General features: G+C 39.2%; 1 protein-coding gene across 7 annotated transcripts in view; it reads right to left on the reverse strand.

Moving 5' to 3' along the window:
• The window catches only part of CHST10 (carbohydrate sulfotransferase 10), a 62,678-nt gene that overhangs the window by 32,517 nt on the left and 3,166 nt on the right, over positions 1–26,995 (reverse strand). Inside the window, exons 4-5 of one of the 7 annotated variants that reach the window (XM_069073014.1) lie at positions 4,265–4,376; positions 458–613 (exon numbers count right to left, since the gene is read on the reverse strand). The exons of 2 other annotated variants lie outside the window; for them this stretch is intronic. In XM_069073014.1, coding sequence (XP_068929115.1) covers positions 458–557 — 100 coding nt within the window. In that variant the 5' untranslated portion in view covers positions 558–613; positions 4,265–4,376. Of the gene's footprint in view, positions 1–457; positions 614–4,264; positions 4,402–26,995 lie in introns of all 7 variants that reach the window. 4 more of the 7 variants (XM_069073015.1, XM_069073011.1, XM_069073016.1 and 1 more) reach the window with 4 other exon arrangements.

The raw sequence follows: 26,995 nt of genomic DNA on the forward strand, positions 1-26,995 counted from the left end.
AGAGAGAGAGAGAGAACGAGAGAGAGAGAGGAGAGAGAGACAGAGAGAGAGAACAAGAGAGAGATAACAAGAGAGAGAGAACGAGAGAGAGAGAGAGGAGAGAGAGAGACAGAGACAGAGAGAGAGAGGGGAGAGAGAGAGAGACAGAGAGAGAGAGAGAACAAGAGAGAGAGAGAACGAGAGAGAGAGGAGAGAGAGACAGAGAGAGACAGACAGAGAGAGAGAGACACACAGAGAGAGAGAGACAGAGAGAGAGAGAGGGGAGAGAGACAGAGACAGAGAGACAGAGAGAGACAGACAGACGACAGACAGGAGAGACAGACAGACAGACATAAAGAGCTGCACCAGCCAACTAGGGACTTTATCCACAGCATATCTGACATAATATATGGCTTCTAATAGGTATGTCATGGCAAGCACATTTAACTAACCCCAGTCAGTGCTTAAGCATACCTACCATCTGGGTCTTTAAAGGTTAAAGTGATGAACTTGCTGGCAACCATGAACATGAAAATCACCCAGAAGCAGGCAGCTAACAGAAGCCACTGGTGGTGCATGTTGTCAAATGTGAGCCATACAACTGCTGGTTCTTCCCGGAAAACACAGCTTCCTCCTCAGGAAACAAAACAAAACACAAAAAATACCAAACATGGTAAATAGGGCAATAAAACAAAAAGGTATGCAAGAAAAAAATATCAACCCATAATTATTTTATTGAAAAGTTCTAAAGCATAATTAAGCTATTCTCCTTCCTCTGATTGATCTCTCTCCCCACCAATAGCCTACTAAATTTCTGCTTCAACACTGTTAGTTTCAGTTAAAGATTGAGGAAACAACCCCTTTCTCCCGCCTCCCCCCAAATAAATCATGTCCATTTTCAAACGTCCTTGGCGAAAAGAATTGAGGCGCAATGAGGGAAACGCATCAGCGTGGGGTTTTATTTGGGGAAGTAGATTTACCTCCCTAGCTCTGTTTGGCTGCAGTTAGTATTAAAATGAGCTTGCAGTGCCTGAGTTCTCACCAACTGCTGGCAGTCCAGGAACAGGTGGTGGGGGAAAGCCTGCCTGGGATTAAGCATTCACCCTGGGTGATCCAGAGGCCATGTACCCCACAAGAACTGACCAAGAGCAGACTGTGTTTAAAATCCTCAATTGCTGACAGAATAAAATTACAGCTGAAATAATTGCTGGGGGAGCAAGGGAAAGATTTTTAATAATTTAAATTCCCCTGAATTTATTTGCCTGCCAAGGCCTGTTCAGACAGGTCCTTCTTTGGTGATTTCTCTTTTCCAAGCTACCATTTACATCTTCAGCAAGGTTGGGAGTTTGGGTCTTAAATGTGTCAGAGAAGTTATGCTCTATTGTATAGCAAAAGATGTAGGATGAGACTGAAAGTGTTATCTTGGGTCCTGGCAAGAAAACAAAAGAGAGACAGAGAGACAGACAGACAGAGAGACAGAGAGAGAGACACAGAGAGAGAGACACAGAGAGACAGACAGAGAGACAGACAGAGACAGACAGAGAGACAGACAGAGACAGACAGAGAGAGACAGAGAGATAGAGAGTGAGAGACAGAGATAGAGACAGAGAGAGACACAGAGAGACAGAGAAAGACAGAGACAAAGAGAGAGACACAGAGAAACAGAGAAAGACAGAGACAAACACACAGAGAGACAGACAGAGAGAGAGAGAGAGAGAGAGAGAGAGAGAGAGACTGACTTTCATTTCACCTTTAACATTGTGATTTTTCAAGCTAAATCAAACTAGGTAAAGAGATCTTTATGGGCTAGTTTTCATCAACCAATTAAGGCCAGCTATCATTTCAAGTCAAGAAAAGAGACTCTAGGATTACAAATATTATTGCTGCCAGAGGCATCATTTTCAGGAAAATCTAAGCTATGGATCTCTGAGCCTTGAACTGTGCACATTTAGAATGGAACAAAAAAACAAATAACTCTTATGTTATGTTTCAAAGCATCAGTATCTTGAAACCTCCTGAGCATGCTGTCATCCCAAGAGGGAATGACAAACTATGTGGCTTTGTGTCTGTCAATCAATATTGGGGTGGCACACTCAAAAACTACTGAAGTGTCTCCTTTATTCTGTAATGGGTCAGAAAACAATGAACGAGCTTGGGAGATCTGGCAGATTAGTGATTTATTGTAGGGAAGTTAGGAGTATGTATATCCATAGAATACAGACCAAAGGCAGTATGGGGTGGGAGACAGAGAGAGCTGGCCTCAGAGCCAAAAGACCTTGTTCCAAGTACACAAGCTGACTGTATGACCTTGGGCAAATTATTTCTCCCTAGGCAAAGCTCTTAAGACTGCAATTAACAGAGAAAATGCCAACCTGCATAGATAAAGGAAATTCCATCCTCCAATAATAAGTCCAGTCCCTATCCCTATACAGTAAGTATACTAGCTCTCCTGTTAACATCTGTGTTCAATGATAATGGGTCAGGCAGGTGGCACAACAGAGTACTGAGCCTGGAGTTAGGAAGACTCATCCTCCTGCGTTAAAATCTGGCCTCAGACACATTAACTGTGTGATCCTGGGCAAGTCACTCAACCCTGTTTACCTCAGTTTCCTCAGCTATAAAATGAGCTAGAGTATCACTCTAGTATCACTCCAGTAACTTTGCCCAGAAAACCCCAAATGATGTCATTAAGAGTTCAACAGAACTAAAATTACTGAACACCACAACCACAATGATGGTCTGTGTGTAGAATCTGAACATTTATAGATGTGATACAAAGTATTTTGAATCCATATTACAATGGCAAGAGAGTGTTAACCAATAGAAAGAATGATGAATTTGGAGTCAAAGGACTCCTATTTAAATCTTAGCTCCTGCTACCTAATTACTACCTATGTAACTTTTAAACTTGTGTGAGATGAAACAAACTTGGAGTCTGAGTCTGAGATCAGAAAAGGTCTTTATTCTTTCTCATTAGAAAGGGACCTCTTCCCCTGTCGCTCAAATGGTGTATGCCAAGGAAAGCAACATGTGGAAGCAAGCCCGTGGTTATATACCCCCTAACGCAGAAACCCCAACCTGCAACTGGCCTCCACTCCCACTGGTGGGCAGGCTGCCTCACGATCTAAGCGCAGGAATCTATCTCAGAGACAAAGAACACAGAGACGTGTGGGTGTCCAGTGCAAGGCCAGGAAAGCAGTTTTGCCCTTATTTGGCATAACTTGTTCTGGGGTGGCCCTGGGGAGGGTCTCCATTGCTCTAAGTCCCAGATTCCTGTAAGGTCAGGTGGCTTCCAAACTTAGGCCTAGTGGATTGATGTTTCAGAATGGGGAAACTTCACTGCAAGTTATCCCTCACAGTTCCCCCTGTTCTTTTATACCTTTTACAGTTTCCCCACTTTTCTTAATTTTAATTCCCTTCATTTCATTGACAACATACAGGGGGGTAGTCCCCTTTATATGTGCAGATACAGAAATTCAAAAGAAAACAATAACAATTGTCCTTTCAAAGTCCAAACTCTTTTCACACCGCTGTCTGGTGGGGCTATACCATTTGATGGAAGTCCTCTGGTTGCTTAGAATCATCCATCTTTAGTCCTGCATCCCAACCTCTCTTTCTTCCAACTTCTTTTATTCATTTACCTACAAAAGGAACCTTGGACCCAATTTAAATGACCACTCCAGAACCCTTATCATTCTTACAAAATTAAAATTGGAGTCCCGGTCAATTGTCATGATCACACATTATGACCAGTTTCTTATATTTTGCATTAATCCATTATTAATTCTCCACCAGGAGGATGGGGTTTCACTAAGGGATTTACATTAAGCTCACAATTAAAACAATTAAAATTTTTACCAAGTAGTCCAGAAACTATCCTCCTCTTAACATTAACTACTTATAACAAAGCAGAGACAAGTGTGATACTAACTAAATAACAGGATAATATTCCCACAAACCCTTGACCGACTTGTCCTCATATTATCACAAAGAACTCTAGGACCCTGACTTACACAGGAATACCTATACTAAACCTAAGCCTAATAGCTTTATTTCATAGTAATTTAAGATGTTCCAGAATCGAGTATTTAATAGATTTGTTGTTGTTTATCTAAAAACTTTTGATGATTGAAACTTGCCACCAAGAATAGGGACAAAACTGTAATGAGGGAACCATATCTCCCCAACTTCAGAATGTCAATTTCAGGCAGAATGTATACCAAGCTGCAACCTGCATTGAGCCAAGCTTAAAGTCTGCCAAGTGTCAATGGGGGAGAAATCTTACCTTAGCTCATGTAGAACAGTCGGTCTGCTAACCTTCCCCTCTGCATTCCATATCTGTATTTCACAGGCTCTGGCATCGTGGATCAGTGGCTCAGATAGCTTGGATAGCCTTTCTTAATATTCACACCAGGAGTCAGACTCAGAGAAAGTCAATTAACAGTCCCATCAAATCTTAAATAACAAGTGCCAACAATCAGTTTAAAATATGATTATGCTCTCTCATGGTTAAGGAACATCTTTAAAGTGAGCCTCAGATAACTTGTATTCATTTCTGTATTCTTGTTCATAAAAATCAAATCTCCCAGTGGGATTATAAATTATTGCTCTAATAGATTTGTATCTACTTCCCAAGTGTCCCTATATTCCTGGGACTATGTTCAATCTGAACTCACACTGTAATCCCTATTTCTAACCCAACCTTCATTTATCTTTTTGACCCTCTGATCCCCATTACTAATACAAATGTTCTATACTGGTATCCCAGAGTAGATAAAACAAAGAAGTTAATGTCTAACCTCACAAACTGATGAATTATGTATCTAATTATTCCCATAACATTCTGGAAGAATATCCTTAAAACAGCAAAAATTCATACATTTGTTCTATGCCTAACTTTTAATTGATTTGTCATAAAGATGAAAAGTAGGGACCTGATTGGACAAAACATCCACATACAGTATGGTCCCAAAACCCTTTTACCTTAACATCAATCTACTCTCATTGAGTTGTGATGTACCAGGAAGATTTACCAGGACTCACATACATAAGGAATTCCCTTTAACATCTTACGAGGATTCCCATTCTAAATTCCAAATTTGTACTAAAACCAATTACTAGAAATCAATTTTATTGACTTTAAAGGCCAGTTTGGAGACTGGCTGATTTCCAAACTCCACTGCCCCTAAGTAAGACTTCTTTAGAGTACCTTATTGTAACTGCTGCCCCTCCTTTCCCTCCTGGTGGGGAGTGGTGAGGCTCTCTTTTTAATCTGATCTATGATAAATCTAATGACTCTTTAGGCAATCCACCTGAAACTCCCAAATCTAAGGATCCCATCTAGAAACTTCAGAAAATTCACAGTAAGTTCAAATATTACAAAATCTATACATAATTGATAAAATGATCAGAAATCTTAGAAAGTCTTTGTATAATTACTAACTTTCCCTTCACAAATTTTAAACTTGTCTTGGAATCAAAGCCAATTGTTAGAGATCCTTTTTAATCTTTTGTATATAGACTTGCTACTTCTCATTGTTTAGGAGCTTCATAACTAAAACAAGCCCCCTTCCAAGGGTTGATGACCTTGCCCACACAGATTGTTTCCAAGGGCACCTAACCCTTCCTTTCCATACACATGAACAATTCTAGGTTTTACAAAACTTACAAGAGGTTTCACAGGGTCTTTTCTTTACATAACTACCAATAATTACCTTTCACAAGCATACTTTTGTAAATACTTGATTTATGCAATAACTCCAAATAGCTTGGCTAGCAGATATCAAACAATCTTCATTGAAACTTCCTTTAAAACAAAGACAAACTTGAAAGTTTATGATTTCTTAAATTACAACATTTCAAAATGTCATAATACATGGTCAGAATGCCTCATTCATCATTTTTTGTTCCTCTGACAGTATAATTCGTAATTTAATAGCATTTAGACTATAACAGAAACTATTTCTCTTATAACACAAATAATCACATACCTAAATTTAAAACTTTGAAACCAAAATCAAGTAATTACCAATTTGGTAACCTTAATTTAGTCATTTCCAAATTTCTTACAATTATATTAGTCCCATAAAATCCCTATGATGTAGATTCCACCACCATCCCTTTACTGAACAGTGAGCTAGTGATGGAATCCTAATAAAGCTGCCCCCAGCCCCAACATTCTAACTTCATTATAGGCCTGGCCCCACTGAACAGCAGGCCCACTCTACCTACCTAATCTCCACCCCCCCCTTGTACCTACCAATATCCTAACTTCTTCATATATGCCTTACTGCTCGCTGCAACAACAGGTGTGTCCCTCAACAGGTGTGTCCCTAAACTCTTAGTTCACACAGAAACAGCAGGTGTGTCCATGTGATGGGAACCTAGCTACTGCCTCTACCTGGTCACTACCCTCCAGACCCATTCCCACAAAAACAGGTATAGTTTTGTATTCAATCACAATCACATCATCCATCTAGCCAACATCTAGCCTGAGACAGGACCACAATACCTATCTATCTATCTTAACCAGACAGGCTCACAGTAGCTAGGCAGTTGGAGGGCAGAATGACCAGAATGTTTAACCACCGAACTATAAATGGGACCCCTCCTCCATTACCTAATCCCTTAACAAACTCCTCCTGCCTTTTTAATGTTAATGATATTCCTCTATTCTATGTAAATTTCTGTTATGCAATTGAATCTTTAACCTATAAAAATCCATCATGCTTTCTCTAAAGTTGCTGGTTCCTCTTGGAACTTAGCCCGCTTCATGACAGGCATCAATCTCAGTAAATGCCTATACTTGGATTAGAGGAGGTCTGACTCAGAATTCTTTGAGACGGTTCCATCACAACACATCATGAAACTGCAACAGTTTTTGGGAGGGCAGAGCCCCCCACTGCAACAGTTTTTGGCATCCCTGGGTTTAAACTGCAACACCAGGGTAAATAAAACTTTCTGGGGCCATACAGTGAATCAGTTACTTAATGCCAAATAACAATATGTACCTTTTTTATCATATAACCATACATTTCTTTTTCTTTTTGGAGGGGGAAGGGCAGGGCAATTGGGGTTAAGTGACTTGCCCAAGGTCACATGGCTAGTAAGTGTTAAGTGTCTGAGGCCAGATTTGAACTCAGGTCCTCTTAACTCCAGGGCCGGTGCTCAATTCACCTAGCGCCCCCCCCCATAACCATACATTTCTAAGTTCTAATACCCTTGGCCCTTAAAAAGGAAATATTATCCACAAATTTATATATTTTTCAGTTCCCCATTCATGTTCATATTTTCCTGGGAAAGTTTACAAACAGTTTGAAAACACCTATTATAATCAGGTCAGTTTAAAATATGCTAGGCCAATATTCTAACTGCTTCTTTTGGTTCTAGTAATAATTACAAATCACATTAATCTGTATCTTTAACATAATTTATGCCCATCTTTAAATTCAAATTCAGTAACCACCCAATTTCAGCCTTTCCACTTAAAACAAAAACTCCCTTCTTAAAGCAAAAATAAACTTTCAAACATAGGCATTCCTTAAAACTAATTTGGTGTAAAATATCCTTAAGTAATATAAATTCCCAAAATATGTATTTCACATATATCCAAATTAACATATATAACTATATTCTTAGATGAAACAGACTTGAAAATCATAACTCTTATCTTTTCCCAGTATTCTCATCTGTGAAATTTCGGAATCCTTACAACTTTTGTACAGAGTTCATAAGAAGTATAAGGTACTTAGTTTCTTAATAGTAATAAGAAAATTATTTTTAACAACCGAGCTCATAATTTTACCAAATTACATAATTTATAAATGTTCAATGCAGGCAAGAGGACTCGTCATTCATCTCCCCCCCCCTGCAGGTTCAAGGTCCAGCCAAACTGTGTCGATCTCTTGGTCCAAAAATTTGGGGAGGGGGGCCAAGGCTCAAAATCTGACCAGTTCTCATCAGAAACCCCCATCAGGTCTACTCAGAAACAAGCCTCCCAGTCTCCCCAACTCCTGGCCAGACTCAATCGACTTCACCCACCACCAAGTCACCCAGGTCTCTCCTTACCTGGGTCCATGCATGGACTTACTTCCATCCTGAAGTAATCTTTGCTTTCCCCTTTAGGCATTTTCTGCTTTCAGCTTCAGGCTCCTTTGGGCCTCACTCTCAACAGAGGGGAGTCACTCCTCCACCTCACCAAGAGGCTGCTGGAAAAACCCAATGGGATGTCCTGCCTATTGGTCAAGGTTGGGGAGCCCTTCCTCTCCTCTCTAGAGAGGAGTCTGGAAAAATCTCAATGGAACCTCCAAACTGTGTGAGATGAAAGAGTTTGGAGTCTGAGTCTGAGATCAGAAAAGGTCTTTATTCTTTCTCATTAGAAAAGGCACTGCCCCTGTTGCTTAAATGGTGTGTGCCAGGGAGAGCAACATGTGGAAGCAAGCCCGTGGTTATATGCCCCCTAACGCAGAAACCCTAACCCCCAACTGGCTTCCACTCCCACTGGTGGGCAGGCTGCCTCACGATCTAAGCGCGGGAATCTATCTCAGAGACAAAGAACACAGACATGTGGGTGTCCCATGCAAGGCCAGGAAAGCAGTTTTGTCCTTATTTGGCATATCTTGTACTGGGGTGGCCCTGGGGAGGGTCTCCATTGCTCTAAATCTCAGATTCCTGTAAGGTCAGGTGGCTTCTAAATTTAGTGGATTGATGTTTCAGAATGGGGAAACTTCACTGCAAATTATCCCTCACAACCTCTCTGGGCTTCAGTTTTCTAATCTGTAAACTGAGATGATTGGATTACATAAACTTGGAAGTGCCTTCTAGTTCTAAAACTAAGATGCTAGGAACACAGGAAACTGAGTGAGCCAAGCAAAGAATTCTCTCTCAGAGGAAAAATAAAACAAGGTATCACAGGGAGAAAAAGCGTCATGATAACTGCCGTGTCTGTACTGTCTCACTAGGTTCCCTGGCCATTCGAGCATTCTTCCTTGGTGTCAAACTGCCTCCCTGGTATGAGTCAAGGATGTCTTTTAAGTTAAGGTTATGAATCCAGAATGCTCAAGTTACCTTTTGAAATAACCCACCCAAATCCTTATAGTATAATTGAACCTTTAGATATACCCCTTATGTGAAGGCTGGCATTATTAAGTGAAAATGATAATCATTTCTTCTTCCTACCTCTCCTTGCATGCTCAGCTGCCTAACTAATCCAGTCATGTTTATCCATGTAGAATGTTTTAAAATTCTTTTATTGATAATTTTTGTTTTTACATCACTTACATTTCCCAATATATTTTTCACTCTTTCCCTTCCCAGAGATCAGTCCTTTATAATAAAGAAAAACGTTCAGCAAAACAAACATATCAACCACATTCAATATCATATGCAGTTTTTCAGTCATCTTTTTTATATCATAATATTCCATTATATTCATGCCCCACATTTGTTCAGCCATGTCCAATTGATGAGAACCTTCTTTATTTCCAGTTCTTTGCCAATTAAAAAAAAGGCCATTATGAATATTTTAACATATGGGCGTATTTCTAGTAGTTGGAGCTCTAGGTAAAATGGTATGGATAGTTTAATACTTTGTTAGTGTAGTTTGAAACTGCTTTCAAGAATAGCTGGACCAATGTACAGCTCCAAAGACAGTGCATCAGTATTACACTGTCTTTCCGTGTCTATTCCCATCTCTTGTCCTCTTTGCCAACTTGCTGAGAGTATGGTAAAAACTCAGAGCATTTCTCCTATTGTTACTGCTTTTTAATATAGTCAGTAATAATTTGCACTTCTTTTGAGAACTGAGTAGTCTGATCATTATTATTAGGAAAAAAACTTCTGGTTACCCACATTTGTTGGATTTTTGATCCTCATCAGAGATATCTGATTTAGATATTTCCCAACTTTCAGTTTCCTTTCTTAATGAACTGTGTAAACTGTTCATGTAAGAGTTTTCTCAATTTATTGCAACTGAAACTTCTTTTTTGATTTTCTGTGATCAAGAAATCACTTGCTATTTAAGAAATTTTCCCTTGACCATTGAAATGAAAGCTACCTGATCTGGTTCCCTTGTAAATTTTTATGGTTTGACCTTTAATATTCCATTCTTGCTATTCATTTTGAGCTTATTGTGGTTTATAGCATAAGATGTTTGTGTAAACCTAATTTCTTCCAAATTGTTTCTCAGTTTTCCCAACAATTTCTATCAAGTAGGGAGTTCTTCAAGGTAGCTTGTGTTCTGAAATTTCCAGAACACTGGCATGCTGATCTCAGTTGTTTCTGATTCTTTCTTATCTAGTATGTTCCACTGACTGACTTTTCTATTTTTAAATCATCACCCAATAGTTTGATGATTACTACTTTATAATATAACTTGAAGTCTGGACATGTCATCCCTCATCCACTCCTTTATTAATTCCCTTGAGGCTGCCTTTTGGAATTTTCTAGAGACCAAGTTATTCAATGGAGCATCTGTTTTTGCTCAGTCACAGCAGTCTTCCTCTCAGATTTTAAGAGCTGCTAACCCTTTTCTATTCAGGTTATCCACTGTTGTCTTTCCTCCTCCCCTGCTCTACTCTCAAACCCACAGTTTCAAGAGGAATTTATGTGAGGGCTCACAATTTTTAGAAGTCGCTCACTATGTCAAATTTCTGTGCAAAATAATTTGAAGGCAGTTAGTTGGTATTCTCCATTTCAGGTTATGTTAAACATGGAGGAGGTCAAGGCATGATAAGCAAGGTACAGAAGGGAAAGAGATATGTTCTCCCATTTCTTTTCAACAGCTCCCAATGGCTGTTTTCCTTCTTTCTATCTTTAGAGTAGATTACATGGGGAATCTGGACAGAATGGACAATTAACTGAAGGAGTGGAGTGTGGAGGCTGAAAGACCTCAGGCACAGCAAAAGCCCCTGACTAAAGCTATTGGTTTTTTTCTTCTTTAAAGGAGAGGACTTTCATAGACCTTTTCTGCAAACCTAATCAGTCTAGATTCATATTGGACAGTGTGTTAATTTTGTGCCCCCAGACTCCTGTTATCTAGTCCGCTGCCAGCAGTAAGTCCCTGCTGGAGATCTATTCTCAAAGAATCTGGAATTCGATCTTGTTAAATGTTTCACACTGTCCCTTGTATTTTGCTGTGAGGGCCCAGTTAAGATTATAGAACTAAAGTTAGTAGTGGACCTAGACACCACAGTTTTGTGATTTTCTCTAACTTCATTAATAGCACATGAAGAAGGTGATATAGATTTTGAATGTCCACCCACCAAACTTTTTATCAGACAAAAAATATTGTCCCTTCCAACATATTCCATACAATAATGATACTGCCTCTTGTAGTGGTGGGTTAACAGAAATATGTAGCTGCAAAACTAGAGAACTATAAGTTTAGATGGCTTTACAATTTTTAGGGGATTTTCGTTTGGTTTGAGTTGGGTTTTTTCTTTTTTCCAACTTGACCACAGTACAATTTCGTGTAATCTTGGCCCATGTGTTTCATGTTGTCAGGACTACTCATTTATTGGTTGGCTTACACCATTGTCTAAATTCAGCCAAGAGTGGAGAGTGTAATGATAAAACACAGCTTGCAAATGCAAAATACAAGGGACAGTGTGAAACATTTAACAAGATCAAATTCCAGATTCCTTGAGAATAGATCTCCAGCAGATAAGTAGAGTGAGTGCTTTCATCCCCATTTTAGAGATAGGGAAACTGAGGCTCAGAAAGGTGAAGTGGTTTACATCTGGAACATGTAAAATGAACATATGTGAAAGAGTCAAGTCTTCTGATTCCAAGTCCAACCTCAATAGACCTACAGGGACTCGTGAAATTAAGAAGAGTGTAAGAAAAACATGAGAAAAGTGTAGACGATTGAACTTGAATGCTCTATAGCATACATGTGTCCATTCTAAATTCATTCCAGTTCTAGAGAGGTACTTCATTTAATGAGTTACCGAAATGTACTTAACATATATGCAATAGTGCATATTTATAACATAATAGTCTTTTGTGTTCATAATATTAATGTATAATATCTATTAATAATAATCATTTATATCATAATTATATTATACATATAACAATAATTACTATCATACTATATATTATGTACCACGATAACAATTTGTAAAGCCTATGAGTAGATGAAATTGTTTCCTGATCCTTTATGAGAAAATTTATTCTTGATTTATTCTTTATGAGAAAATGAAAAAGCTGATACAAGAACTTGGTCTTAAATGATTAAAAAAAACTAAATTTTTTTTTTTCAAAAGTCTTTCTCTTGACATACTTACTTGCTGTGTGACCTTGAGCAAGTCACTTAACCCCAATTGCCCTGCCTTCCCCCCTCCAAAAAAAGTCTTTCTCATAAATACTGCCATACAGAAATGGCATGGATATTTCCCCCAAGGTATTTCAATAAATGAACACGTTACACATTACCTTATAACATATGTAATGTGTTACATACCATGCTATAACATGTATGTAATGTATACCAAACTGTATATAACATATATAATAAATGTATTTATCTAATATATTAGTGTATATACATATGACAGTAATTAATATATGTCATATAACATGACAATAATTTACATTTGATAATAACATAATTTTAAAAAGAAAGGCCTTACTACTAAAGTACTTACTTTGATTCCTCAGCATGACAGAGAGGTAACCTTAGATCTTGCTATATAAGGCCATGGCAGAAGAACATAAGGTTCTGTCCTGTATTCTAACAAGCTAGAAAGGTTTGATGGATGAGTTTACTGATGGACGGTGTGTTTATTTTTTCTAGGATCAGTCTAGATAAATGGAGAGGAGCCCATCACCAGAAGTTTGGCCATTAGGTGAAGCATGATCGTGACCCTAGAAACTCATAAAGAGTGCTAAGAAAGGTTACTATCAATGGACCAAGTATCTAAACCAATGAAATGACAGAAGTCAGTAAAGTTTAATACGAAAAAAATTGAAAAGGAATGAAGAAGTCACACCCTTCTACTTCCCTTATCTGTAAAAAGGGGGGTGGAGCCAAGATGGCAGCCTAGAAGCAGGAAAACTCCATGTGCTCCCCCCATAACCACCCCAAATACCTATAAGATATGACTCTAAACAAACTTTAGAGATACAGAACCCACAAAGTGACAGAGAGAAACAAACCTCCCAGGGAAGGCAGGCTGGAAGGCCAGCAGAAAGGGTCCATCTCAGCATGCTGAGAGCTGAGCTCAGCCTCCCATGAGACCGAGGTTTTAGACCCAGTGTGGCCCCAACCAGCAGCTGCAGTAGACCTTGGCAGAGTGGATCACCAGCAGCTGTGGCAGTTTCCAGAAATATCAACCCATAAATGCCAAAGAAAAAGTGAAAGGTCAGTGCAGACTCTGTGGGAACTGGGGGGGGCGGTGGATGGAGGTGTGGTCCAGGCGTCTGCCCACAGAGCAAGAAGGTGAGAAGTGGTACAGATGCTGCAACTGCTCAGCCGCCACCTCATGGCAGCTTCAGAGCTCCTGGCCTGCAAATCATAGGGGAACCAAGCGACCATTCTGAAGGTTTTAACCTGCTTGGATCTGGATTGTTGTTTTGGGTGGAGATCCTGGGGGTGTGACCAGTGAGCCAGAGCCAGTGGAGGCTTCAGAAAGGGCACCCAACTAACAGCTCTAGCAGCTATGAAAACCTCAGCAATTTGGGACAAAGCTCTCCTCTCTGGAAGCAGAGTTCTACTGTGGCAAAAAGCTCAAAAGTCAAATAATTGAGTGGCAACATGAGCAAGCAAAGGAAACAATGCAAGCAGAGCAGTCAAACCTCAGATTTCTTTTTGGGGGACAAAAAGGATAAAAGCACAGAATGGGAGGAAGATAACAAAGTCAGAACTCTTGCATCAAAAGCCTCCAAGAAAAATATGAATTGGTTACAGGCCATAGAGGAACTCAAGAAGAATTTTGAAAACCAAGTAAGAGAAGTAGAGGAAAAATTGGGAAGAGAAATGGAATGATGCAAAAAAATCATGAAAAGAGAGCCAACAACCTGACTGAAGAAAATAACACCTTAAAATACATTAACTCAAATGACAAAAGAGGCCCAAAAAGCCAATGAGGAGAAGAATGCCTTATAAAGCCGAATTTGCCAGATGGAAAAAGAATTTCAAAAGTTCACTGAAGAGAATAATTCCTTCAGAATTAGACTGGAGCAAATGGAAGCTAATGACTTTATGAGAAATCAAGATACTATTAAACAGATCCAAACAAATGAAAAAATAGAAGACAATGTGAAATATCTCATTGGAAAAACCACTGACCTAGAAAATAGATACAGGAGAGATAATTTAAAAATTATTGTACTACTTGAAAGCCATGATCAAAAAAAGAACCTAGAAATCATCCTTCAAGAAGTTCTCAAGGAAAATTGCCCTGATATTTTAGAACCAGAGGGGAAAATAGAGGTTGAAAGAATTCACTGAAAAAGATCCTAAAAAGAAAACTCCTAGGAATATTATAGCCAGGTTCTAGAGTTCCCAGATCAAGGAGAAAATATTACAAGCAGCCAAGGAGAAACAATTTGAATATTGTGGAAACACAATAAGGATAACCCACGATCTGGCAGCTTCTACATTAAAGGATCAAAGGGCTTGGAATATGATATTCTGGAGGTCAAAGGAGCTAGAATTAAAACCAAGATTCATCTACCCAGCAAAACTGAGTATAATGTTTCAGGGGAAAATATGGTCATTCCATGAAATAGAGGACTTTCAAGCATTCTTGATGAAAAAAACAGAGTTGAATAGAAAATTTGACATTCAAATACAAGAAGCAAGAGAAGCATGAGAAGGTAAACAGGGAAAAGAAATCATAAGGAACTTATCAAAGTTAAACTATTTACATTCCTACATGAAAAATGACAATTGTAATTCATGAGACTTTTCTCAGTATGAGGATAATTGAAGGGAATATAAATGTATATATATGTATACATACACATATATGTCTATATAGGAGGTATGTGGGCATATGAATACATATGTGAGTGTGTATATATGTATACATGTATACAAAGACAGAGGGCACAGGATCAATTGAATAGGAAGAGATGATGTTTTAAAAATAAAATTAAGAAGTGAGAGAGGAATATAATGAGAGGAGATGGGGAGAGACAGAATGGGGTAAACTATGTCATATAGAAGAGGCAAGAGAAAATGGTCACAATGGAGGGGAAGAACAGGAAGGCAAAATGGAATGGGTCAACCTTACTCTCACTGAATTTGGCTTGGGGAGGGAATGACACACACACTAAATTGGGTATCTTACCCTACAGGAGAGTAGGGGAGAAGGGGATAAGAAGGAGGATGATAGAAGGGAGGGCAGATTGGGGAGGAGGGTAGGTACAAGCTCACATTTTTTTAAGTAATTGGGGTTAAGTAACTTGCTCAAGGTTACATGGCCAGTTATTTCTGGGTGTGGTGCTAAGTGTCTGAGCCCAGATTCGATCCCAGGTCATCCCGACACTGGAGCTGGTGCTCTTACTCGCTGTGCTACCTAGCTGCCCCTAAGCAATTGGGGCTAAGTAAGTTGCTCAAGGTTACACGGCCAGGTGTTTCTGGGTGGGTGCTAAGTGTCTGAACACGGATTCGATCCCCAGGTCATCCCGACACTGGGGCCTGTGCTCTTACTCGCTGTGCTACCTGGCCACCCCTGAAGCTCACACTTTTGAAAAAGGACAAGTTTAAAGTAGAAAATAGAACAAGTGGGCGGCAGGATAGGATGGAGGGAAATACATTCAGTCTTTCACAATGTATCCACTATGGAAATGTTTTGTGTAACCTCACATGTACAACCTATACTGAACTGCTTATCTTCCCAGTAAGGGGGGGTGATGAGGGAAGAAGGGAAAGAATCTGGAATTCAAAGGTTTAAAATCAAATGTTTAAAAAATTATTAGGATTATTTTACATGCACTGGGGTATGGAGATCCATCTTGCCCTACTGGAAAGTTGGAGGGAGAATGAGGGAGGATGTAGGAGAGAGCAGATTGAGGGGGGGTATACAGTGGGATCACTGTTCTGGGGCGGTGGGTAGGGGCAAGATGGGGAGAAAATTTGTAACTCAAAATCTTGTGGAAATGAATGTTGTAAACTAAATAAATAAATAAACATTTTTTTTAAAGGGCTAGATCAGGGGTGGTGAAACTGCAGCCTTAGGGCCCCACTTGAGGACCTAGAGGGTCATGTCTGGCCTCTAAGCTGCAGGTTCCCTATCCTTTGGCTAGATCAAATGATTTCTTTGGTCCCATGTGGCTCTAAATTCATGATGATATTACTACTTTAATCATAGATCAACACAAAATACAGTAAAATCTGACAGCTTGTAACCCTTGGGGAATGAGTTGTTTTGGATACCTGTCAAGTTTTCTGCATTGCTGAAGATTTTTTCTAACTATCCAGACTTGTTTTTATTATAGTGGCTTTTAAAATGGAAAACCTTCTAATAAAAAAAAGAATCACAGAAAACCCCCTTCTACTAAAACCTTTTCACTTTAAGGCCTTCTCAAATAGTATATGCTGATGAATATACTATAGGGGATTGCTTATTGGCTTAGGGAGGGGGAAGGGGAAGAAGAAATACAATTTGGAACTCAAAACTTGAAAAAAATGTTAAATTGTTTAAATATGCAATTGGAGAAAAATAATATATAGTAAAAATAGTATATGATGAAGAAAGTTGAATTTTTTTCACTATATGATTTGGGCATTATGGAAAATCTACTCTTATAATGTACTTTAATAAAGTGGTGCTTCTATGGGGCTATTCAAGTGTGTAGGGGCCTGTTTAAGTTTATACTTAATGTCCTTAGAAAGCTGTGGCTTTCTGAATTTTTGTTTCTGGTTTTTATAGTTCTGCCTTCTCCGGCTTCTCTCTGCTGTCAATAGCCCTGCTTTCGCAGTCCCTTTATTTCCTTCCAGTTTGGAAGCCAGATAGCCAAGCTTGATTGAATTGTGCAGAGTAAGAGCAAATACTGTCCCTATCATTTAAATTCTTGTAATCTGTAAAAATGGAAGTAAGAAGTACTTGCACTCATACGTTGCAGGGTTATTGAATGAGCAAAGCATTTAGTAAGCACATAATGTGTACAAAACACTCTATTAAACATTTAAATGCCATACACACAGTTCTGGCTCTCAAGGGGCTCACATTCCGTGGTGAGGAAAGAGCTCTGTTTTTGCATATTGCTACATAAACATAAGCTATTATTATTATTATGCACTGTATGGAATATACTCAGCTGGGAAATATATTGTTTGAATTATATGAATTGTGCATAAACAGAGATGCTGGCTTAATGAGGTTTGAATGTATGTCTGTGTCCAATCATCAAACATTTCATTCTCTTTACCACCTTCTCTCAGGGACAGAAAGTGAAACTTCCTCTATGGGAAATTTCTTCCTGAGCTATGAAAATCTGTAATTTCCCCCCTCAGTATTAGAAACAAAAGAAAGACAACACTAAGACCAAGGAAGTTCAGACAAGACTTCCTAAACTCTTGTTGCTATTCAGTCGTGTCTGACCCTTTGTGACCCCATTTGGGGTTTTCTTGGCAGAGATACTGGAGTGGTTTGCCATTTCCTTCTCCAGCTCATTTTTCAGATGTGTAAACAGAGGCAAACAGGGGTAAGTGACTTAGCCAGTGTCACACAGCTAGTAAATGTATGAGGATGGATTTAAAGTTGGGTCTTCTTAACTCTAGGTCTGGCACTCTGTCCATTGTAACACCTAGCTGCCAGGCAATGTAGAGGGTAAGCTCTTTGAGGTCAGACACTGCTTTGTTTTTATATTTGAATATTCAGTACCTAGCCACAGTGTCCAGCACAGACAAGCACTTGCCATATGCTTCTTGAAAGACAAGACCTTTTCCACACTTCTTTGCATACTTAAATCACTCAGATTTTAAAGCCTAAGACATTGTTTCTCTTTGGAATGTTGTTTTTAATATCTGTTGCAAAACTTAAAGTAATGAAACTAAGTACTAAATGTTTTCGCTAGGTGGCACAGTGGATCTGTAGGTGGGCCTGTAGTAAAAAATATCTGATGTCAAATGTGGCCTCAGACACTGGCTGTGTTTGCCTCAGTTTACTGATCTGTAAAATGCAGATAATATAAGCACTACCTTGTTGTGAGGATCAAATAAGATAAAAGCTATAAAATGCTTAGCATCTTAGCACAGTGCCTGACACATAGTAAGTGCTATGTAAATGTTAGCTTAAAAAAAAAAACAACACACACACACAAACGAACATAGGGAAGAAATGAAATGAGAGAGACGTTGGTTCTGGAGTCAAAGAATCTGCGTCCAAATCCTGCCACCACCCGGTCTATTTTTCTTTCTTTCGTTAAGCAACTACAATGTGCCAGGCTTTCAGAGGTCTAATGTCTTTATTCTACAGATGAGAAAACTGAGGTTCAGAGAGGTTAAGGGTCTTGTCCCAAATCATACAGTTTATTAAAGTAGAGTCAGGGTTCAAATCCAGGTCTCAATTCCTAGTCAGTGGCTTTTCTAATGCACCTTGCTACCCTTGGCAAGTCATTCAATGTCTTCTGGCCTGTTTCTTAATCTGTAAAATGAGGGGACGAGATGAAGATAGTATTTAAGGTCCTTTCTAGTTCCAAATCTATGGTCCTAGGAAATCGCTGCACTGAAATACACACAGTTATTCTTAGAAAGACATTTTAGTTTATCCTGCTGCTTTCAAAGCCATCTAGGTTTTCAGGGACACAGATCTTCCTGGTGGCTCTTGGCTAGAAAAAGAATTAGATTTAATTCATTTTCAAATAAAACTTTGGAAACGATTCCCTTTTTTCTGCCTTCAAAAATTGTTATTAGAAAAATCAATGTTATAAACTAATTATGAACAATGTCTTAGCCTGGAATTAAAATAGCTTTATCTGAATTGAGGGAACTGTGTCTATGTTCTCCTTTCTCAGTAGGGAGATGCCTCACTTGCCATTCAGAAAGTTAGGTTATCTAGTAGCCTCAAGCACCCAGATGAGAGAGAGGGGGGTAGGGAGGGAGAGGGAGAAAGAGAGAGACAGAGTGAGACAGAGACAGAGAGAGAGGGAGGGAGGAAGAAGGAGGGAGAGACAGAGAGGGAGAGGGGGGGTAGAGAGGGAGAGGGAGAGAAGAGTGAGAGAAGAGAGAGGAGGGAGAGAGAGGGGGAAGAGAAGGAGGGAGGGAGAGAGTGGGAAGAGGGAGGGAGGGAGAGAGAGACAGAGAGACAGAGTGAGACAGAGAGAGACAGAGAGAGAGAAGGAAGGAGGGAGGGAGAAGGAGGGAGAGGGAGAGAGACATGGAGAGGGAGAGAGGGGGAGAGAGGGAGAGAGAGGGAGGGAGGGGGAGAGAGAGAGAGAGAGAGAGAGAGAGAGAGAGAGAGAGAGAGCCAAAAGGAGCTGAAGACTGAAAGATAATATCTGATGCAATGTGACTGTCCCCCTCCACCCAAAATGCAAGGGCTTTCTCATTGACTGCCCAAGCCTTTAATGGGCAAGCTGCTTTGCAAAAAAAAAAAAAAAAAAGGAACCGCCTGGCAAAAATAAGGAATAAAGACTGAAAAACTAAGGGGGTGGGGAGTGAAAAGAAAGAAGGGAGTAGGACATGTCAGAGCATTAGATTAATAAAAGCAGTGGTGAGCAGCTGAAGCTGACAATGAAGAGAAGTCACTCAGCCATGAAAATTAAACAAAACATCTCCGTGAGGATGGAGCACCTTTGGGCTCTGAAGGGCATCAATGCACCATGATGAAAGCACAGTTATCAGCAACACTTGCATTGGAGATGTGGCCAGGCAGCAGATCAGGTGGGAGCAGGTTTGAGTGAGATTTTTTGGAGCTCTATCAGGAATCGCCCAGTAAATGTATTGTTTTATTATGAGCAGGCTCTCATCACTGGAAGCTTAGATCTTCTCCAATGAGTCTGCTAGGGAATGGTCTTCAAAAGCAAGAGCTTCTTAATCTGAGGTCTATAGATAAGGGGTCTGTGCACAGATTTCAGGGGAGGGTTCACGAATTTGTATGGGGAAAAATGATCTTTATTTTTGTTGTTGTTATGCCAGTTTAGTTGTGTCTGACTCTTTATGATCTCGTTTGGGGTTTTCTTGGCAAAGATATTGGAGTGGTTTGCCATTTCCTTCTCCAGTTCATTTTACACATGAAGAAGCTGAAGAAAACAGGGTTAAGTGACTTACCCAGGGTCACATAGCTAGTAAGTATCTGAGGCTGGATTTGAACTCAGGTCCTGATTGTAGGGAAGTGATTCATCCACTGTACCACATAGCTTCATTTTTACTAATCTTGAAATGAAATTTAGCATTTAATTTAAAAGCATGATTCTGAGAATGGGCTTTACTGGACTGCCAAAGAGTCTGTCAAAGATCACTGCTCTAGGCAGATCTATGTCCTTAAAGATCTCAGGTTCATTATAGCAAGTTCTAAGCAAGGTTTCACTTGAAAATCTTCCATGTCAATATATGCCCACCTTAAGTTCATGTTGAATCTCATGATTTTGGGTCTGGACCCTGAGGTGAAGTTCCTGGCACTTCACAGAGGCAATCCTCTTTCTCCTTCTACTTAGACCAGAGGGAAAGGCTTCTGGCCAATCCAAATGAATACACAGCCCAATTAATTCAATAAACATCTTAAAATTTTTTTTAAATGACCAAATATGAAGCTTTTGTGGAAGTTGTATAGAAATAGATTTCAGCTTGACATAAAGAAAAAAAATTCCTAATAATTGTAGAGGGAGTTCTCCATACCAATGAAATCCCAGGGCTGGACCAATTATAGAAGTTGTATTGTAGAACAAGTGTTAAATTTGAAATCAGGGGACATATTTACTATGATTTTTACTATTTGTGTGACCTTTGGCAGGTCAGTTAGGCCTTCTAGCCCTCAATGTCTTCATCAATAAGATGATGATGATGATGATGGTGATGTGAGAGCTAAAATGTATATAGAACATAGTATATACCAGGCAATGTGCTAAACATCTTACAATTATTAACTCATTTGATGGAAAAATCTCACTTCTAAGGACCCTGTAAGACTATGGAGTTAGACTGGCTCATCTTGAGAAACTAGAAAACTGTATGTTATAAAGTCACAAAGACAAACAGGAAAGTAAGAAGTCAGCATTTTGTAATTTCCCACCAATTTCTTCTTATCTTCAAGGGCACAGGCCATGAGAGTCAGTAAGAATTTGTTCAACACCTACCATGTGCCAGGCATCATGCTACCCAACGGGACACGGAGAAAGGCAAAAGCCCATTCCTGCCCTCAAGGAGCTCACACTCTAAACAGGATTTCTTCAGGAGTGCTAGATTTGGAATCAAAAAGCCCTAGTTTCAAATCTAGGTTTTCTTATTTACTCCCCGTGCAATCTTAAGCACATGGTTTCACCTCTCGGGGCCTCGGTTCCTCAGCTGTAAATTGGACTGGATGGCCGCTCAGATACCTTATGATCCATTAATGGAAACTTAGTATGTACAACTATGATTCCAGGGATAGACATACATTCCTGGGACTAAAGGATGCTCAATCAAAGATGTCTGCTTTATTTTCCACAATACATAAACCTTTAAGAGGGGAATTGAACTCAGTATAATATGAGAGAGGAGAGGAGAGGAAGAGGATATGATGTATACTTTATCCCTGGTTTCCTGGTTGGGGGTTCATGAACTAATAGAGTGAGAAGCTCCATTCTCACAATCCCCCCCTCCACTTACTAGCTGTATGATCCTGAGCAAGTTGCTTAACCTCTGTTTGACTCAGTTTACTCAACTATAAAATGGTGATTAGTAATAGGTAATAAATAATAGATGAAGTACAAAATAATTCTACTAAGTGTTGTTGTGAGGATCATAAGAGAATATTTGTAAAAAGACTTAACACATTGCTTGGCGTCTAGTAGGCACAATATAAATACACCTTTCCCCTATAGAAAAGAATATCTGGACACTTTGTGTCATAGAAGAGATTCTCTGACATGAGATAAGGAATATATGCAGAAGGTTGACTGAAAAGCCCGATGCTGGACACTTTGCAAACTAAATTCTCTTAAGCATGTCTACTTTTTTTTAAACATCTTTATTTATTTTATTTATTTTTGCTTTTTTGGAGGGCAATTAGAGTTAAATGACTTGCCCAAGGTCATACAGATAGTTTTTGTGTTGTATCTGAGGCCAGATTTGAACTTGGGTCCTCCTGACTCCAGGGCTGGTGCTCTATTCACTGTGCCACCTAGCCACCCTGAATGTCTACTCTTAATGCAGTCATACAGAAATAGGTTTATACAACACTGAAATTTTCGGTAATTAACTCCCTTTTGTTCAAGAAGCAATGTTCACTAGCAAGGTGTCACCTAGCTTAATTGAGCCAAACCCAAAATACTGGAGCTCACAGAGTGAGCCTCTTAACCTTCTGACAATATATCATCCTAGAAAGAACCCTGGATCCAAAAAGCTGGAGATCTGTACTTCAATATAGATTAGTGCTGACGTTTGCTTTTAGTATTACCTTTGGCAATTAAGTGTATCTGAATTCCAGTTTTTCCATTTGTGAAATAGGAATATGAAGCCTGGTCCTTATGTTTCTTACAAGATCTCATGGATGCTGAACCCAAACAAAAAGACAGTTGGATAGGGTGATTGATCGAGCCCTGAACCTAGAATCTAGAAGATTCCAGTTCAAATCCAGTCTCACACATTAGCTATAAAGTCACAACTTCTATTTCCCTCAGTTTCTTTGACTGTAAAATGGGGATAATAATTGTACTTACCTCCCAGGGCTATTGTGAGGATCAAATAAGGTGGTATTTGTGAAGTCCTTAGCACAATAGACATTATGTAAATATTAGCTATTCTTGTTGTTGTCATTATTAATTAATCATAATTAAACATAATTATGACATCATAATTAATTAGGTAATTTAATTGCACTATTTTGGGGGTGCAGGGAAGGCCTAGGTAAATATAAGCTAAAAGAAAAAAATTGTCCTCTGGCATAGGACAATCGACAACATTCAATTGTCTGCTATGTGCCAGGTGCCATACTGAGTACTGTGTATACAAGATCAAAAACAATGAAGTCCCTGCCTTCAGGGTGCTTACATTCTCAGGCAAGACAGTCCAGGGTATTCCCAAAGTCTTAGTGCAGTTCTAAGCTTTAATGACTTAAACTGAACTAAGACTTTGGAGTCACCCTGTACAAGCACACACATGATAACAATAAGGCTGCTTTGGAAGGAGGGCAGTAGCACCTGGGAGTATCAGGAAAGGCGTCATGATGGAAGATGGATCTTGAACTCAATCTTGAAGGAAGTAATGGATTTAGAGGTGAAAGGAAGGGGAAGAGGGTACTCTAAGCACAGAGGATAAACAGTCAGTGCAAAGACTTGGAGATGGGAAATGGAGCATTATTTGGGGAGAACAGCAAGAAGACCAGATTGCCATTCCTCAAAACACACACCAAAAAGTGGTCATTAATTTGTTCCTTCTGGTGGAATCCTTTCTATACAATAAAAATTAAAATACCTTTTTTTCCTGAGAAGTATAAGCCCATCTGTGACTCCCCTGGATGGTTCAGAAAGCTGAACTAACTGGGAAACCCCATAAATAAATTTCCTTTTGGATCATGATATCAAGGAATGAGTGGTCAACTAGGGAAGAAAAAGACTCTTTGGAATAAAACTGAGGCTATTTCAAAGTATAAGATCCCAAAGATGACAAATAACATATAGGCTTTCTAGGACCTGAATGGTTATTATCTGAGAGTTATAAAGGTACAAAAAATACTCACACACTATAAATCCAAGTAATGTGGAGGATGAATTCCGGAGATTAACAAGGGCATAGGATACACTAATGGGGAAAAGGGGAGAAATGGACACTTGGAGCCTCTTGTGTCTAACACACGAACAGAGTACAAGTGGGTAAAATGTGGACCTCACAACTGGAATGCAGTAATAGAAGGATGCAGATTGTTCAAAAGAAAGGTGTGTAATAGTATTATATGTTACAGTGTGCAAACTAGTGTGGAAATACATGAACCTGAAAATAGAATCTTAGTGGAAAGTGTCTAGATGAAAATACAAGGACAGAAAAAAAAGAAGTGATATTACTGGACTAATACTACAGACTGCTTACCTTTATGGAAGAAACATAATGAATCACAAAATATGAGAGTCAGAAAGGATCTTAGAGGCCATCTGGACCTAATTGGCATGGTAAAGAGAGTATTAGGTCTGGAGTCAGAAAGAACCAAGTTCAGATACTGCTCAGACAATTACTAGCTATGTAAGCCTGGACAAGTCAAATAACTTCTCTCCACCTCAGTTCTTTTAATCTGTAAAAACAAAACAAAACATACTTCATAGGGTTGCTGGGAGGATCTGATGAGATAACATGCAAGGCATTTAACAAACTCTAAAATGTCATAAAAATACCAACTATCATTAAGATTGTGATTATCTAGTCTAACCCATACATAAATGGAATTCCCATTATAACACACCTTACATGACTTTCATATCTAATGGAAATCCAATTACTGGCCAAGTCTTTTCGATTCTACCTCTACCTCTTAGACTGGTTCCATTCTCTCTGCTCACATACTCATTTGAGAAAATAGGCTAGTGCTCTAATGAGGATGACAGATTACCTTTAGAAAGTCTGAGGTCTGCCCATGGGTATCTATGAAATACTGAAAGGACTATGGTTCTTATTCTACTCATTACATCTCCCACTGATTGTTGTAATAACCTTTTATTTGATCTTTTTGCTCCAACTCCTCTATATGCTGCAGAATTGCCATCCCCAAATACAAGAGTGAAATTCCTGATTGTTGTTTTCCAGTTGTGTCCAACTCTTCATAATGTCAGTTGGGGTTTTCTTGGTAAAGATAGTGGAGTGGTTTGTCATCTCCTTTTCCAGCTCATTTTACAGATGAAGAAACTGAAGCAAACAGGGTTAAGTGACTCACCCAGGGTGAGCTTACGAAGCTAGGAAGTGTCTGAAGCTTGATTTAAACTCAGGAAGATAAGTCTTCCTGACTCCAGGTCTAGTGCTCTATCCACTGTGCCACCTAGCTGCCCTAAATTCCTCATACAGACCATAAAAACTCAAAGGAAAGACGTAGTAGTGATTCAATATTTCATCTAATTGAAAATCTATAGAAGTGTCATTCTCCTAAAAGCAGATCAGGCCTCTCTTGCCAGCTACTTCATATCTCGGAAAGTTGGAAAAAAGTACTATGATCAAATTCTGGTCAACCAGTAAGATGTAGGTGGTAAAGAAAAATGAAGTGAAACCAAGGAAATAACCAAGGATGAGATCAACAGGTAGGGTCAGAATTGTACCCTAGCCTTTTGGAAAGTACAATCTAAAAAGTTAAGAGACAGAATAGATTATGCCCCATAGCCCAATACTGGAAATCAATATGACTCAAAAGGCTTTAAATATGAAAAAATGGCAATGTAATGACAAAGATCTAGATCAGAGATGTTTAATTTTGGTGGTGGCAGGGGTTCCTCCTAATTGGAGGGTCTCAAGAAAAGACCAGAGGATCACTTGTTGGATATAAATCAAGTGAATTCTTATTTTCAGGTGAGAAGATTAGGATTAATCTTGTATCATTTTCTTATTGATCTTATTTACAATTAATTGATTTTGCCTGTAACTGCTTAAGTCGTGGTTCTTTGTTTCTGAACTTGGTTCAGAGTTCAGTTGGCCTGTAATGAGTTAAGTTTAAAAATGCAGCTCTTGGGCTCAAGGAATTTTTGCTAACCTTGGGGAATCTGTGAGAAAACAAGGGAGTTTAGGCCTGATATCTTTATGCCACCAAGCTATTCTTCAAGGATGTTTGGTTTGCTGTCCAAAGTTTGGCTCACTATTTCTGTACCAGGACTCAAACAGAAAAAGTGGGAGTCATTGCCAGCCCCCATTACCAAGCTTCCAACCAATCATGTTCTCTACACCTCAGCACTGTAACCAATCATGTTGCCCTCAAACCTATGAGGTCATTTATCCTGTTCTTTGTTCTGTACTCCCCAAAATCTATGTAATGGGAACTGTCCCTTTGCTCAGGGTCCTTGTCATTAATTGAAGCAAGTCATTGGCCCATTTATTAGCAGGTAACTTGTCCCTGCTAATGAATCTGTCTTACGTACACATATGCCTCAGTCTACCCTTTTGTTAAAATGTAATCGAGACACATATGAACTAGATCAGATGGCCACTGAGTTCCCTTCCAACTGAGACACTGTGATTCTCAGACCTCGTGTTGATTTAGTATCTTATGGTCCACTAATGAAAAACTTGTTTGTCCCTAGGAAAACACCTAGTACCTGGGGCAGAGGCAGATGACTCAATATCAAAGGCAGACAGAAAGTTTTCAAACCCTATTCTGCTTCTTTCTTTGTTGATCAAGGGAAATGCTCTTCAGACTGGAGAGTCTGGAGTGCTAGAAGAGAAACTGAACTGGATTCATAGTCAGAAAACATGGGTTTGAATACCATCTCTGCAATTTGCTGCCTATGTGACCTCGCATAAGGCAACTTCATGTTTCTGGGCCACAGTTTTCTCCTCTGTTAAATAAGGAGGTTTGGACCTCTGACTTCCAGATTTCCTTCCAGCTTTAAACTTAGAATCCCATGAACAAACAAGATTAAGAGAAAAAGTTATTTTTAATTAAGAAGATACCAGCAATAGTTACACTGGCCAATGTTTATATATAACACTTGAAGGTTTGCATGTAATTTACACAAAGGATCTCTAAACAACTCTGTAGCAGTATTACTATCCCCATTAAAAGTAGCATTATCCCCATAAAGTAGGAACTATTATCATCCCCATGAAGTAGGAGCTATTATTATTATCACTTTAAAGATGGGGAAACTGAGGCTGAGGACCAAAGGGCCTGCCTTGGTCAAATAGTTAATAAATGTCTGACAAAGGATTTGAAGTCAGATCTTTGTGATTTCCAATCCA

The sequence above is a fragment of the Petaurus breviceps genome, unplaced genomic scaffold (genome assembly GCF_028583685.1).
Source record: "Petaurus breviceps papuanus isolate PSGF00001 unplaced genomic scaffold, PetGlider_PUasm1.0 90849, whole genome shotgun sequence".
NCBI classification, from domain to species: Eukaryota; Metazoa; Chordata; class Mammalia; order Diprotodontia; family Petauridae; genus Petaurus; species Petaurus breviceps.